Source organism: Suricata suricatta, chromosome 3 (genome assembly GCF_006229205.1).
Source record: "Suricata suricatta isolate VVHF042 chromosome 3, meerkat_22Aug2017_6uvM2_HiC, whole genome shotgun sequence".
In the NCBI taxonomy this organism is placed as follows: domain Eukaryota; kingdom Metazoa; phylum Chordata; class Mammalia; order Carnivora; family Herpestidae; genus Suricata; species Suricata suricatta.
The window spans coordinates 78,745,259-78,761,381 of record NC_043702.1 but is presented as its reverse complement, the minus strand read 5'-3'; the positions used below and the strand labels follow the sequence as shown (position 1 = coordinate 78,761,381).

Genomic DNA, 16,123 nt, shown 5'->3' with positions numbered 1-16,123 from the left:
GTTTGCAGGAAATTTGACATCATATCTACTTAACTGGCTCTATTTAAAAGTGATCTAAAGGGCGCCTGGGTGGATCAGTCAGTTAACATCTAACTTCAGCTCATGTCATGATCTCAGGGTTTGTAGGTTTGCTAACTTCAGCTCATGTCATGATCTCAGGGTTTGTAGGTTTGAGCCCCGCTTCGGGCTCCGTGCTAACAGTTCAGAGTCTGGAGCCTGCTTTGGATTCTGTATCCCCTCTCTCTCTCTCTCCCTCCCCTTTCTCTGTCTTACAAAAGTGAATAAACATTAAAAAAAGTGATCTAAGATCTTTGATCCAAGTTCTAATATACTCTACCTCACTTTCAGAGGGTCAGCTTGACTCCCTCAAAGGTTTGTGTCTCCCTCTGTTGTAGATTCAAGTTACCTCTAAAATACACTACATGCGACCATGTTGACCCCAAATCAAACTTAATTAAATTACTAAATTTTAATATGTGGCTTGTGAACAAAAACAGCAACCAGAGATTTAGATTTGTTCCGAAAAGGCTGCACTTGATCTTAGTCAAAAGGCCGAGAAGTGATGTTCCGAAAAGGCTGAAACTTCCTCCCTATAAGAGTATATGGGTATGTTTCTGGGTATATTTCCAACACTACTGAACAAGCTATAAGACTATTTATGTTGGAGAACTGTGATGTCTAAAGAATATGAATGAGTGAAAGGAGGACTTTAGGAATCAAAATATATTCAAAATATGTGTATATTTATACATGAGGTAATATGTGAACAATAAATACATATAAATTCTGCTAATTTTTTCTAAATCTCAGCTGACATATGAGCAGAGAGTTATTCCATGTTGATCATTACTATTCACATCATCCTTATTAGAGTGAGAATATGGGGCAGATTATGAGGAAAGATACATTATAAAGTCTTCCCTTGATTTCTTACAAAGATAGAATTTAAATAATTTATGGAACTCCTGACTTATGACTGTACAGGAATATAAGGTTATAATTAGAGATCAAAGGATTAAGTGTCTTGACTTACTAGCTCCTTCGGGGTAAGTTTTATAAAAATATTTGTGTGTGTTTATCCTTTTTAATGTTACATTTATGTATTTGATTTCTCAGTAGTTTCCTCATTTACAAGTTAGCTAAGTAATTTATGAGGGAGTATTCATTAAGTCATTAAATATGATTTTGATTTGACTAGAAATTGAATTTATTTTGTTCTTCTCTGATACCATCTTAGGGGACACTGGTATCTTTAAATAGTTTCTTGAATATTGCATAAGTATATGAATAATTCCCTAGAAACAACATACGCTCTTCACATATTTCACAATCCCGTAGAATACTAAAATTCTGAAACAAAATAAACTAAACATTTACCTCTGGATGTGTATAATCTTGTCAAATCAGAAATAAACAGTGATGTGTATCTTATTTATATTTAGTTTTGGAAAGCACCATCATTGCTTTCTCTTTCAAGGTCATTGAATCCTTCATAAATAATATAGTTCATTATGGAGTACCTTACAGCCTTACAGGCAATTTAAATGAGAAAAAAATCATGGTAGAGTATTAGTTCACAAAATTAACAGAAGATTATCCAAGCATAAAAAAATTTTAAAGGTAAATTTGGGCGTGTGCTATCTAAATTTCTGTAAAAATGTAACTTGATTTAAAATAATTTGATCTATTTTGTGTGTGTGTGTAAAATGACTGTGTACTTCGATGTATTTTGGAGTTGGGATGGTGGAGAAAGGCTGAGTACTTTGGAGTCAGACCTGAGTTTTAATGCTGGCTATGATCCTCAAATTCACTGAGTCCCATCGGTAAAATAATAAAAATAATACTAGTTTGCAGTATTACCATATTAAATGATAGAGCAATACCTTTTCCAGAATAAATGCACAAGAAATGTTTCTATTACCCCTTATACTATATTTAAGTAAAAATCAAAGTTGAGGATTAGAAAATAGTTTTAACTTAACTTTGAAGAGCTGAGACCAATGGGGTAACTCCTTATCCTGGTGTCTCTCTTTTTTTCACTGCTTTCTGTTGTCTGGTTTCTGTTGCTTTGCATCATTTCCTTCTGAGATCTTTCACTACACTAACTTCTGTCTAATATGAGTTTATGTTACGAGAGCTTCCTTCCTAATGCCAAGGGGGGTTATTTAAATATCTGTGGAATTAGCTATAGATTACATAAATATAATTTGTGAAATATCTTTCATATGCTCTTCATGTGAATAAATACAAAATGAAGCCTCTTTTCTAACATGAAATGTGAAAATGTATCCAGGCACCAGTTTTTTTTTTTTAATAACACATGGATATATTCATCTTACTCAAGCTTTTTCAGTTATTTCAACAAGATATTTTTCTTCATGGCTCCTGTGAAGTGCTATTAGAACAAAATTGTCTCCTGTTCTAGCATCCAAGAGAGTGGGCATCCCCATTGAACTTGTGTATATTTACATCTTTTAGAACAAAATACAAAAATCGTGAAAAGGAATGTGTTTTCATTATTTGTTTTTCTCATTGAATAGTTAGAAATGCCTGTTTTCAAAATTGATAAAGGGAACCCTTTGTTACTGATTACTGTGTGCTCAATTTGAAGGGTCAAAGAAAAACTATTTATAAATGATATTCATGAGTCAGGAAGATTTCAAGAGAAAATTTAATAATCATTTCCTTGCTTCTTCGTACTTATTTTCTTCCCCATAAGGCATTTGGACAACTTCTTGAAGTTTTATATAAAAGTCGCCTAGGGATGGCGAAAGCTGGGCTACGGAGATGGGTGGGAAGACTTGCCTTGAAGCTGTGTTTACACAGCAAGCAACACTGTTTTTACTTAAATTGGTTTTTTTAATCAATAAAAAATAACAATGTTTTTCTAAAGGTCTTTTTACTCACAAGTTACATACAAGTTTTCTTATTTATTAATTGTTTTTCTTGGTAGGGGGTGGCTTCAAGAACCATGATAGAGATTACTGGGAGCAAGTAGCAAAGCCTGCCCCTCCCCCACGCCCAGCCGCCATTTTTGGCCCCACTGTGAAGAAGTAGCAAGCTTCACACAGGCTGGCAAGGATAAAGTAAGAAGGGAGAGGACACACCCACAAGGTGTAGCCACACCTCTTCCCACAGCAGTAAGGATTAAGGTGGCCCACCTCCCTCTCGAATTGTGGTCTCTGCAGAACCCAACGTGTCCTAGGTAATAATAGCTGCGCTATGCTTGGTTGTGGTCAACATGACTTGCTGCATTTTAACTGTCACAGACGTACTAGCAAGAAGGTAGGTATCATTGTCCTCATTTTAAAGAGGCGGAAATTGAGCTCAGAACATTTGCGTGTTTTACTCAAGCTAGAAAGTGAGGTGGTCAGATTCAGACTTCCGTTTGCTGGCTCCAAAGGCCGCCCTTTTCACTCCCCACGCCTCTGTCCCTCTTGTGCTGGAGTAACAGATTTGCAGTAGCTGAGTATCAGGTGGTCGGGAAGCAGACCAGGATCTCTGATTTATATGATTTTGTGAATTGAAGGTTATTTAAATTCCAGTTTTTGTTCTTAAAACATTCTTAGCAAACTGTTGACAATGTGAAAGCCAACCGATCTTTCATTTCCATTGCTGTTACAGCCTGGAGCCACACAATCAGCCTCAGCTTGAGCAAGGACAGAACACCTGACAGGGCAGTGAAAGTTAAGCCTCCCTTCCCCCAGCAGGAAAGTAAAAAACAGTGTTAACAATTGCAGGTCTGGGTAATATGGTTTGGTCTTCATGCCTTCACTCAGGTGGAGCCCGAGAAGTTGAAGACACTAACAGAAGGTTTAGAAGCCTACAGCCGAGCCCGGAAAAGGAACAGAAAGTAAGCTCCAATTTTGTTTTATTTTATTTTATTTTATTTTATTTTATTTTATTTTATTTTATTTTATTGCCATTTCGTTTCTCAAGGATATACTTTACTGGGTTTTATTCATAGGGAAAAGAAAGTCTCACTAATTTTGTCCATCTTAGGGCCTCCCTAAGTATAGTTTAATAATTATCACCCAAGAGGATAACTATTGACAAGCCAAATTAGCTAAAACAGAAAATATTTTTATTTCTTAACAATGTGAACTGTGTGTGGGATGTCCCTCTTCAACATCTCTTTCCTCATTCCCTCCCTAATCATCCCTCTCATTTACTGGGAAAGAAACACTCACAATGTTTAGCAATTAAATAGTTTCTAAAAGTCTAGAAAGCATCACCTGGCTGGCTCAGTCAGAGAGCATGCAACGCTACATCTCAGGGTCATGATTTCAAGTCCCATGTTGGGTGTAGACATAACTAAAAAAATTTTTTTAAATAAATGAATACAAGCATACCACCCAGGCGCACCTGGAAGAATTTTTTAAATGACAATGATCTGACTGCTATTTGTAGACAGATGAAAAGGAGAGAAGACACGAGTGAAAAAGGAAGGTGGCATTTGGAATAAATGATTAAGAGATTGGTTTGGGGCCTGAGTTCATATCCTATTTCCATCAGTTCATAGCTGTGTGTCCTTGCATATGTTGCTTAACCTCTCTGAGACAAAATTCTTCATTTCTAAAATGGGCATATGGGGTGCTTGGGTGGCTCAGTCAGTTGAGCATCCAACTTCAGCTCAGGTCATGATCACACAGTTTGGGTTCAAGCCCCATGTTGGGCTCAGTGCTGACAAGCTCAGAGCCTGGAGCCTGCTTCAGATTCTGTCTCCCTCTCTCTCTCTGCCCCTCCCTTTACTCATACTCTCTCTTTCTCTCAAAAATAAATAAATATTAAAAACTTTTTTCAATAAAATGGGCATAGTAATATCTACCTCTTAGCACTGTTATATTATAGATAATATAAACACAGCACTTGGCATGTGGCAAGTATTTAGTAAGCAGCTATTTTTATTATAAATAAAGAGATATATATATATAAATATATATAAGGATACAGGTGAAGCAAATGAAATTATGAGATACTTTTACCAGTGGAAACATTCTACCACCATATTAGATGTTTAGAATTTTATGAAATAATTTTAATTTTCAATACTGTACAACCAAAATGCATAATAAATATCTTTAAACTGACATGCTTATTACAGCCTAATCACAAAAGAAATATTTATGTATTTATTGAAAACATTTCTCAGGGTCATTTTATTTATACTTGAAAAAGGGAATAGCTTCATTAAAGAAGAAATTCCGTAGCTTTTAGACTTGTTATGATTTTCATTGAAATAAGGATCAAATCTTCTCTCCATACTTACACATAAATTTAAAATCTGATAACCTGATTTTTATAGAGTTCAAAAGTGATAAGATGATAAATCATACTTCTACTTTAAAATCAGGAAATTATAGTTAGCATGTTAAATTTCCTTAAATTCTTCATACTTCCTCTATAGATTAGGTTTCAGAATCTACGATTCTTAACAGCTAGGTCTCACCCGAGTTCGTTCTGTTCTACATGAAGTGAGTTGCTTAAATTCTAAACTGACAGAGCAGCGTGCAGTTTTTCATTTCCCTCATTTCTTGTACCATTCACGGATGTGTACCTGCCCTTTTTCTTAATTAGTGCAGATAAGGATAATGTGTGACAATATAGGCAGTGAAGAATAGAAGTGGCAATTATCTCCATTAATAACTAGAAATGTGATTATATGAACATCTATTGCTTAATCAAGTAGGTTTTAGAGTGTCCATTAGTAAAAATGTTTATTATTAAATGTCAGCAGGAAATAGAAAATAGTGGAAGAAACTCCACAGGGAGGCCCTCTGTACTGGAAGACGGAATTTTGACTAATTATTCATTTCATGAACTTATGGAAATTTTTCTTACTCTCTTAGGTTCATTCTTCGCTGACCTGAGCAGTTAGTGTAAAAATTAGTCTGTGGCTTTAACACCTAGGAGAGTCTCCTTTCCCTCTTGAATCTCATGATGCATTCAAGTAATTTCATGCCCCACCTCTCTGGATTTATTCTCTTTTCCACAAGTAGTCATTTCTGCTCCTATTAACTACTTAAGTTTGTAAGAAGAAAAACAAATTTAGCTTAAGTTAATATAATTTATTTATAAACATTTTAAATATCTTGTTGAAGAATGAGATCATAAAGTCCTAAATTCTCTTTTTTTTTTAAGTTTATTCATTTATTTTGAGGGGAGGAGGGAGAGAGGGAGAGAGAGAGTGTGTGTGTGTACAAGTGGGGGAGGGGCCGAAAGAGAGGGAGAAAGAGAGAATCCCAAGCAGGCTCGATGCTCAGAGCAGAGGGCAATGCACGGCTTGATTCCATCAACTGTGAGATTATGACCTGAGCCAAATCAAGAGTCGGATGCTTAATTGACTGAGCCACCCAGGCAACCCCTAAATTCTTTTTATTCAACAAGTAATGTTGAATTAGTTTTATACTTTAATGGTGATGTTATTGCATCTTTTCGCAGTTAGGGAAAACTTTTTCATGACTCTCTGAATTTATTACTTTTAAAAACTGTTTGTAGCTACATATCCATGTTCTTTACTGTCAAATTAGAATTAGTTTCACCAGTTCTCCCTATATGGTCATAAAGTGCTGCCTAGAAACAGTTGTTGTATACCTACTTCATAGGTGTACTGTGAGGATTACATGAGATAATGTATACAAAGATTTAATGTCATTCTTGGAATATAGACAATTTTCAATAAGTAGTAGCTATTTTTGTTATTAAGGTAAAAGTCAGAGAACCAAAATTCTCTAATGGTTTTTCATTGAAATGTTTTACCTTTATTTTAAACATTTAGAACTTTCAGTAGTCAAATGTAAATCAATAAGATCTTATAATAAAAATCCATAATAAATATTTTTTGAAATTTATATTCATACTTCTAAATACAAAAGAAATAAAAAGGACAAATCTATGTAACATGCTATGCAAGGTGTAAATTGTTAGACAGTTAGGCAATCTGTGGTACTGTCAGGGCCTCTGCAAAACAGCCCACAAGTGGGACCCCAAACCAACCCCAGCCAAGCTTACATGGCCCCATGGAATCCTGGCATTGGATTGTCCTCCCCCACCCCCAGTCACCCAGAATCAGGCTTGGCAAACCTCTCACTGGGAAAGCAACTCAGACTGACTCCACGAGATGCCCATGGTCCCTTAAAACTAGAAGAGTAGGTAAATAAAAAGACAATGAATGAATAGATTATGTCAACTTGAACAGCACCCAAAAATACTGATAAGGGAAAAAGAGACAATTAGAATGGTATATATACCATACCACACTTGATGGGACACCTTTGTGTGTATATTAAAAAAACACCTAAAAGATGGCACTGGGTATCATTCATGGGTATATCATATTAAATATATAAACATACTGTAAAAAAGCACAACATAGTTACCTTTGGGGAGAAGAGGAGGAGAGAATGAGACTAGGAATTGATAACAAATGGGAATTTCAGCTTTTTTTAAATAAAAAAGACTTGGGGCGCCTGGGTGGCTTGGTCAGTTGGGCATCTGACTTCGGCTCAGGTCATGATCTCACAGCTCGTGGGTTCAAGCCCCACATCAGGCTCTGTGCTGACCGTTTGCTCAGAGCCTGGAGCCTGCTTCGGATTCTGTGTCTCCTTCTCTCTCTGCCCCTCCTCCGCTTTAGCTCTGTCTCTCAAAAATAAATAAGAGTTAAAAAAAATTTAAATAAAAAAAGACTTAAAGGAACATGTAATTTATTATCAGTTTATTTTCAGAAGTGGGTTTGTTAGAGGTTAATTTATTCTATGCACTTTTCTGCATTGTTTATACTTCTAAAAATAAATGGGAAGAATGTAAAAGCTGGAGGCTGGCTTACAGGTTGGCAAAAGGTAGGGGAAGGGGTTGCTGCTGTATTGCCCACATAATTTAGTTAAAACCAATATATTAATCTTTTTTATTCCAGTTAAACTGACTAAAGTTCATATATGTTTCCCAAAATATATAGACATCGTGTTAGCTTTGGACAGATTTTTTTATGTAGTAAATATGTGGACTACCCATGATATGCCTGGCGGTATCCCCTCAGGGTACACACAGAAACTAAATGTATGAATTGTCTAGTCCGGGAGTATGGGGGAGAAACCTGGTGGGGGCTGTGGTACACCAAAAGGCCTCATCTAAAGGCATTCCACTAAAGTTCAAATATGTTTTTAAACACAATGTGAGCCAAACTAAATGGGACTATGAGCCAAATTCTTCCCCAACTGCAAATTTCAATCTCCGTGTTCGTGCCAAGGTGAGCGTTAACTCTTGGAAAACCATGCTGACAGCCTGGTTTGCAAAGCTTTATCTTTGCAGCTTTTCTAGTAATTGTCATGACAAGATAAATGAAATGAATCCGGTTAGTACTCAGAATAATTGGGTAATTATTTAGATGCATAAAAAAGAATAAAATAAGTTAGACTAGACAAAGGTACATAGTTACAGAAGTAGATGGTGTGGATTTGCCTGATTGTAAGTAGTTTGTTGCACAGCTTCCTACAGTTTGAATATACCATCTTGTGTTATTCAGGCCTCACGTGTGTATAATGCTAGGCTGAGTAGAGAGAAAAAGTCAGATGAGGGATAGACACTCTGAGACAGCCATTCTTTACCTGTTCAAATAGTTAAGTGTTTTCGGTTTGGGGGAAAGCGCGGTGGGCCCAGGAGGGAGTCTTCGGTGCGATAGGTTAAGCTGTTTCCCACCGAGAACTCATTCAGGCGCACCAGAGTTTCGGCCTTCATTTGCTCAGCTCGGAAGCCAGGACGCGCCGGCGAGGGCAGAGGGCGCTCCCTAGCGGCCAGAGTCTGCAGCTCCGCACCTCCGCCCTCCCCGGGCCCGCAGCCTGGCTGCCTGGGAAGGAGACCGTCCGAACAGCAGGGCAGCGCAGGGCCGGCTGGAATCCCGCAGGACAGGCTGGTCTGTGGGAAAAGAGACCCGTGGCCCAGTTTTCTTGCAGAATCATCAGCCTGTGGAAGAAGCCTGAGGAAAGGGAAAGAATCCATTGTCCCCTATCACGGGCTCCGTTTTTTTGTTTTTTCTGCGTCTTTATTATTAGTATTCAGTGGTGAGAATCCAGGAGTGTTTGTCAACTGACTCTTTCAAATGTAAATATAAATTGACTTTCTGGGGTGGAATTGGTACTTCTGTTTTCTGATTAGGGGATTAAATTGAGACTTTGTTTCCTTAATTTATTAACCTGGTGTGGTGTTTTCATTAATTCCAGAAGTGGAAAGCTAAATAACCATTTAGAAGCTGCTATTCATGAGGCCATGAGTGAACTGGACAAAATGTCTGGGACTGTAAGTTAATTTATTTTTCCATTATACTATGTTTCTTTGAAAATAAATTGTATTACAGTTTTTGGTAAAGCCTCTTCAATATTGACAAGCAACTCACGTACCAATACTAAATTACTAGGCTCAAAAAAGGCTGATATCAGAGAAGATTCAAAGTAATTTAAGAAAAAATAACCTAGTAGTATTAACTATCTTTCTTCTGAGATAACTTTGGTTTTTACCACATAACATTCTTTCTAAATGTAAACAGCAAAACATAAAGTTCAAAAAGCTATGCATTTACCTCTCTGAATACTGTTACTGTTACCTAAATATTCAATAATGCAAATTTCACTTTGTCCATAGAACAAAAAAAAGGGGGGGGGGTGGATATTGAACAATAAGGTAAAGATCAAAAGTGTATAGACCTCTCATTTCCTTTCTATTGTTACCTAAAAAGGAAAATATTTGTCACAAAATCCCATTGTTAAATTACTGAACACCTTTATTTAACCTCTGGTTTTTAAGAAGTAGTGTCTGTTCCTTACATTTATACTTATATGTTCGTATAATCAAGTATATATATATTAGTTAAGTATACATATAATAGTATTGAATGTGAGAAGTTGAATCATTGTTCTCTAATTCAAACATTGGCTAGTGTAAACACTCAAGATATAACTTTGGTAATTTCTTTAAAAAATGGGAATTCTCTCAGGCTATTCAGCAATGAAAGCTAACACACTTTTACTCGACACTTTGTGTTAAAGTTACCTGGACCCCAACAACCCATTGAGTGGCTACTTATTGACAGATATAAGTTATAGATCCACAGAATGTTGGGGTTGGTATGGGCTTTAGAGATGTTGGGAGCTAACCCATCATTTTGCAGATGGGTGAATTAAGGCCCTAAGATGTTACATTTCCTGATAGAATGTAGGAAAGGTCTGAAACAGGGATTTTAAACTCCAGGAAGTACAGTGGGTCAGGTGTGAGAAAAGCAGCAATGCCAGTGGATTGAAAAACGCCAACAAGAGAAAGGGGACTCATCACAATAGAGGCCATTGCTTAGGTCAGTCTGGTGCTGGGTGGGGAAGGGCTTGCTGCACACAGTCTTTCAGAAGCCCAGGTTCTTCTTTCTGTCTCCAGTGTCCCCATGTCTCAGGACCTCCGAGTTCTCCTTCATGTCGTGTGCGCCCAGCCCAGCAGGTGAGAGAAGGCTGTGAGCACGCGCCTGCCAGGGGAGGCTCCTTACTTCGGCTGCCCTCCTGGGTCTGACCCCATCTCTGGCTTTCTCAAGGCTAACAGACTAGGAAGTGTATTCTACAATGTGCCCGTCCAGGAAGAAATGGGCTCAGTGAGCCTTTTGCTGGCCTTTTGCTGCAGGACATTTGGCCTTTGTGGCCAGCAGGCAGTGAGGATGATGGGCACCGGGGCAGCCATGCTCTCTCCAGAAGGACCTTCTTCCACACCCCAGCAGATCCAAACCATATGGGAAATTATGCCAGAATCGCAAGCTCCTCCCATTTTTCATAAGATCCTAAAAGTCTAGAAGTAAAATTTCCCACTTTTTTTTAGTGCTGACAACTATTTCTATAAACAGTGAAACATTGTATAGCTGTTAAACAAAATGCCTTTTCAGAGCACAATTGGTCCACAGATTACCAGGACGTGTTTGCAGTCTTAGATGAAGGCTTCTTTCCTCAATCATAACAAGTTTTTGGCTATTGTACTTCATCAGAAACTAGTGGTTTTAAAAAATGTGTATGGAGGGATTAGAAGGAAGAGGTGGTTTTACAAACTTATAAATATCACTTTTAAAATTTGAGTTTTTTAAAAAGCTTTTTGCATTTGACTTCGAATAGCATTGGCCTTCGCTATCTAAACATTATTTTAAAACAATTAAGCCAACTTGTAGTGGATCTTGAGAGCTGATTGGGAACATCTCCTGATTATGAATTCTGTGACGTTATGTTGGTGACTTTGAAATTGGCTGTGGTGGAAATTGGCATCTCCTACACTACTAGTCTTGTGTCCCTCCACGAGGAGCTGGTTGGTAAATGTTAACACTAGCTACACCACTGCCTTGGGACCATCCTGCCTTTTCTGGGTCTTGGTTTCCTCTCTCCCGTCAGTCACTGCTTACAATGCGGGGCACCTGATCACCTCCCTTGCACCTGTCCTCTGCCCCTCAAAACCGTACCTGCTGTCCAATAACTGGTAACCACGCTCTGCCATGTTCCAGCACACCCGCCAGTCTGCCGCACAGCCCTCATCGCTACAGCTTCTGCCCCAGCATACAGACATGAGTTGTATCAGTTGCTCTTTCTAGACTATACAAGCTCAGATCTGCCAACAGATGGTAGTGATCTTCTATTTTTCACTCTGATTCTTCTTTTAAATAAACTTCCTTTGGCTGAGCTGGGTGCATATTCTATCTTTGACCCTTCTTAGTAGTTATAAAATAAGTTGGGTGATGAAGTAAAGAAGAAAACATGTGTGGTATATATTCTTCTGCTTTTCTAGCCTCTGCTGAAGTTGGTGATCTAGGGATCCCTAACAAGAAGGGCTTCATTTTTGTCTTAAATGCACAGCAGAGGTAGCGACTGCGCACTTCATTTCCCACATGCGATTTTCTCCAGTTCCTCCCGTGCACTTCAGTGTTTATGGGGTTCCTGTAGGTTGGCTCTGTTTGTCCACTCCTAGGACTCCCCATTCCCTGTAGTGACTATGGACACATGGAGACCTGAGGTCTTGGTAAAAGTTTTAAATGACTCATGAGATCAGTGATTGGAAATGAAAGGGGGAATCTATTCCCGCCGCCGTTTCTTTGTCAGAAATCAAATGGTGCTTGTACTTTCAACCTCTGTTGTTATTTTTTTCCCCACCTCTTTATCTCCAGGTTCACCAAATCCCACAGGGAGACAGACAAATGAGACCCCCCAAACCCAAGAGGAGGAAGATCTCCAGATAACAGGGACTACTCCACCAGGGCACGGTGTTTATTGAAGGAATATGCACAGATATTATCTATATATAGGTATTGATATAGCCACTGTTATATCAGTATTTATACCGCGGCAGATAGCTACCACCACAGGGTGCTAAGAGAAACAGTGACACGTATTTTTTTGTTGAGGAAGGATAATGAATGCTGGCAAGCCAATCAAAATCCCTGAATGAAGAGAGTAATAAATGGTCAAGAGATTACTGAGAAACTTTTTCTATAATACTAAAAGTGTGATTATAAGAAATGTCCAAATGTTTCTGAAGAATTTTCAATGTTGTATATAGAAAATGCAGAATTTCATGGCGATATCAGAAATGTAAATATTGTACAATATTGTCATGTACAAGCGTACCTAATGCACACTTTATCTTTTATTGTACAAAGAAATAGTGTACAAAATTCTTTGGTTTCTATGGAGTACACCTACCAGAGACTACCAGTGTAAAGTGATAAATAAAAATACAACCTAAATGCTTTTCTATGATAATGTAAAAGATGCTGTTTTTGTATTTAACAGCAGAGAAAAGGCATGATGATGTATTACCTGAATTATGACATACACTGCACACCTCCGAGTGTCCATTTCTATTGTCTGTTTGGAATGAACCTTGCCTGAAAGCACTGGACCCGATTTCGGGTGCCTAGGGAATCAAAACCTTGCAGATTTCTAAAGGGATGAGGGCTCACAGGTCTAAATTAAGAATTCAGAAACTGCAACCATTTGTTGCATATTTTTTTTACCTAAGTTTTAAAGTAGAATAGGTTTTATAAAAAAAAACTTAGATGGAATATTTTACTCAGTCATTTCTGTAGTTAATGTTTGATAGCCACCTGTTGACTCAGATAGCTTAGGCTGCACCACCATGGATACTCAGAGTTGAATTTTTTTGGCAAACAATACTGACAAGATAAAACTCTCTGTTTCCACACACGGAGGCAAAAGCCCCACTTCAAAACCATTATCAGAGGTAAGGTTGATTATAAGTCAGTTTTTTGGTAGTGGCAAAACAAAAACCAAAAACCCGAATGAATCATCACAGCTAGCCTCCTAGCCATTCATCAGTATTACTCAAACCAGAAGTGAAGGTGGCTTACAAAATTATTAGCAATGGTAATTTTTTATCAGTATTATGTAACATATCAGATTTATTTTATTTAAAGAATTATTTATACCATTAACAGATTCTTATATATATTAATGTGGCTGAAATGTGCAGGTTAAATCTATTAACCAAATTATTTATATTATATTAAGTAAGAAAAAATGTGAAACAAATGTAGAGAGAAAATACTACATTACAAGTATACAAACCTAAAACTGTGAGCCATTGTAAAGTACAAGGTTATCAATAAGAAATGTAGCACAACATGAATTTCCGTCTTTTTTTCATGATTTTGGTGGTGGTGGTATAACCCTGTCTCCCACGGACTTGAGAGAAGTGCAGGCTTCCTGCCTGACTTCAGCTGACGGATGGTCAGAAGAAGGGATCCATTATCCCTTTATTCTTAGAATCACCAGCCCCCACCCCCAGACCCATAAACCTCCGGAGAGGGCTCGCTGCCTTGTCCCCTAGCTGGGGCTCACTCAACAGCTTCCTCTTCCAGTTACTGGGAGCCCCTCAGTAGCGGGCTCTGGACCCTCAGATGCCCACCACCTCCACCATCCCTCCTCTCTCATCCACCCTGCATACTCCTCAGTCCCACGATGTAGCAGAGTTCCAGTAACTCAGGAAAAAGGAGACCAAGGTCATTCTTCCAGTTGGTTTCTTGGGGCCACAGCACAGAGCACTCCACCAGGGCTCACTTTTGATAGCAACAGCTCTTAGTTCTTCCCCCCAGGGTCTCCTGGGTCTCCTGTGTCTCACTGTACTTTCACTCCCACCCTCACCCCTACCCCCACACCTGATGGAATACAACTGGCACTCAGGCTTTATGGCCTGGAGACAGGAAACCTTCCTTGTAGGGGTAGGTTCATTTTGTCTTTCATGTAACAGTGGGATTGCCTGCCGGTCCTTCACGCAGTCACCCTAAGTAATATTTTGTGTAGTTTAGTTGACACATCTTTGTGTGTTTGGTATGTGTAAACCATAAATGTCCTTTTTTGTCCCCCCACCAATCTGCTTTTCTACTGTTCTGTCTACATGGGTGTTTTTATTCGCAGATAGATGCCTATGTATGTTTGTGAATGGCGTGTGTCTGTGTATATGTGGGTGTGGATGTGTGTGTTGATAGGTAGAAGTTTTTTTAGCCTTTCCTGTCTTTAGAATGAGTTTGTGTCCACCTAGCCTTCTTTTAGATATTTTAAGCTAATAAGATGTGTGCTTCCTCACCAATGTATACTTTACATCCGTAGACCATGTAAAGTATGTTCGTGCCCATGATTTCACTGGTTGCTTATGACTTTGATGTGGGTGCTAGGTGGTGTTGTTTCAGTCCACATGGGGTTTCTCCCCCTCTTTACAGTTCTATGGTTTCGTGTAAGCAGTTAATGTAAATATTGTTAGCATTACAGGTCATGCAGTGCTGTAACATTTTTTTAAATGTTGCACCTACTTTACAATTAAAAACTTGGTCACTCATACTTGAATTTTGCCCATAGAGCCATTTCTTTCTCTTTGTATTGAAGCCAATTCATTTTTTTTAAATGAAGGCTAGCCCTTCTACAATAGTACATTTTTTATTTCCTAAAGTAAACTTTTTTCCCCCCACCAAATTTGACAGTTGAAACAATGAAAAAATTTTTGCTCCCTTAAAGAACATAATACCCCTCTTGGAAAAGAAAATCTCATATTGTGTCCCTTAGCAGTCTTAGGAAGCACAAGGAGAATAAACTACATCTGTAAGTAGTTTCTAAAGATTATTTCAAGTGAATGAAAATTAACCGAGCAGCACTTACTTGATTTGTTTCGTTTGTAGCATTAAAAGCAATCAGGGTTTTTATTTATTTAAAGGAAGATTTTGGTTTGTAGTTTTTGGTCTCATTGTGAATGTAAATGCTTTAAGAACATTCATCCCTTGTGATATCATGGGCCACTTTTAGTCTTGTATTTGGACCCTGACTTTGAGTTATTGACAATGTCTATTTTTCAAGTAAACTCCACCTTCATTTTTGAACATAACACTGCAGAATTGTGGGAAAAGCAGAGGGCTGTTATTTGCTTTCTGTAAGTTTTATGAAGATTCCCAGCAGACTTATTCTTTGAGGTGCTTCCTTTTTCATTTCAGACCATGATAACACATTGTAGCTAACTTCGGCAATCTCCTCTGCAGTTTGCAACGTTCCCTTGTAATTCACAAGTGGTTTTACATTGAGATTTTAAAATCTAAAAGATGCTTCAGACACTGGTGACATTGATCTTTCCGAAAAGGAAGCCAAGATTCTAGGCCTTACCAAAAATTTGATACCTTGTTTCCTTTACCCATTTATGCCCAAATGGTGTTTAACACAAGTCTCAAGACTTTTCAATGTAGTGTATAAAATGAGTTGTACGTTACTTGATTCATTAGGGGGCTATGAAAAAAGTAATATCAACCAGCCAGACTGTAGTATTGAATTAATTTATCTTTTTCTTTCATTCGCTCTATCACATTTGCATTAGCCAAAGAGATAAGAACATTCGTAATGCATACGTGTAAACAACCCAGAAGTGAATTTTACATCAGTGAGCCAAAAAGCAATAAACAACTCAAGCATGGGGAATCCTGCTAACAGTGGGGAGTCTGATACAGAAAAAATATATAAGAAGCATTATCTTCAAATATGAAAGATTAATTTGTATCTACTGTAAATATGTATTATCAGCCTTATCTGCTCTTATACACACTGTGTGTGTACCTCAGTGACCT

The 16,123-nt window shown here is 38.0% G+C and overlaps 1 protein-coding gene across 3 annotated transcripts in view; it reads left to right on the top strand.

Annotated features, from left to right (window-relative positions):
- MBD5 (methyl-CpG binding domain protein 5) overlaps window positions 1-14,858 on the top strand; it is a 221,772-nt gene extending 206,914 nt beyond the window's left edge. For all 3 annotated transcript variants that reach the window (XM_029934620.1, XM_029934621.1, XM_029934619.1), the window contains 3 exons: window positions 3,780-3,853; window positions 9,216-9,291; window positions 12,170-14,858. In XM_029934620.1, the coding sequence (XP_029790480.1) occupies window positions 3,780-3,853; window positions 9,216-9,291; window positions 12,170-12,241 (222 nt within the window). In that variant the 3' untranslated portion in view covers window positions 12,242-14,858. The remainder of the gene's footprint in view (window positions 1-3,779; window positions 3,854-9,215; window positions 9,292-12,169) is intronic.
- Window positions 14,859-16,123: the final 1,265 nt, after the last annotated feature.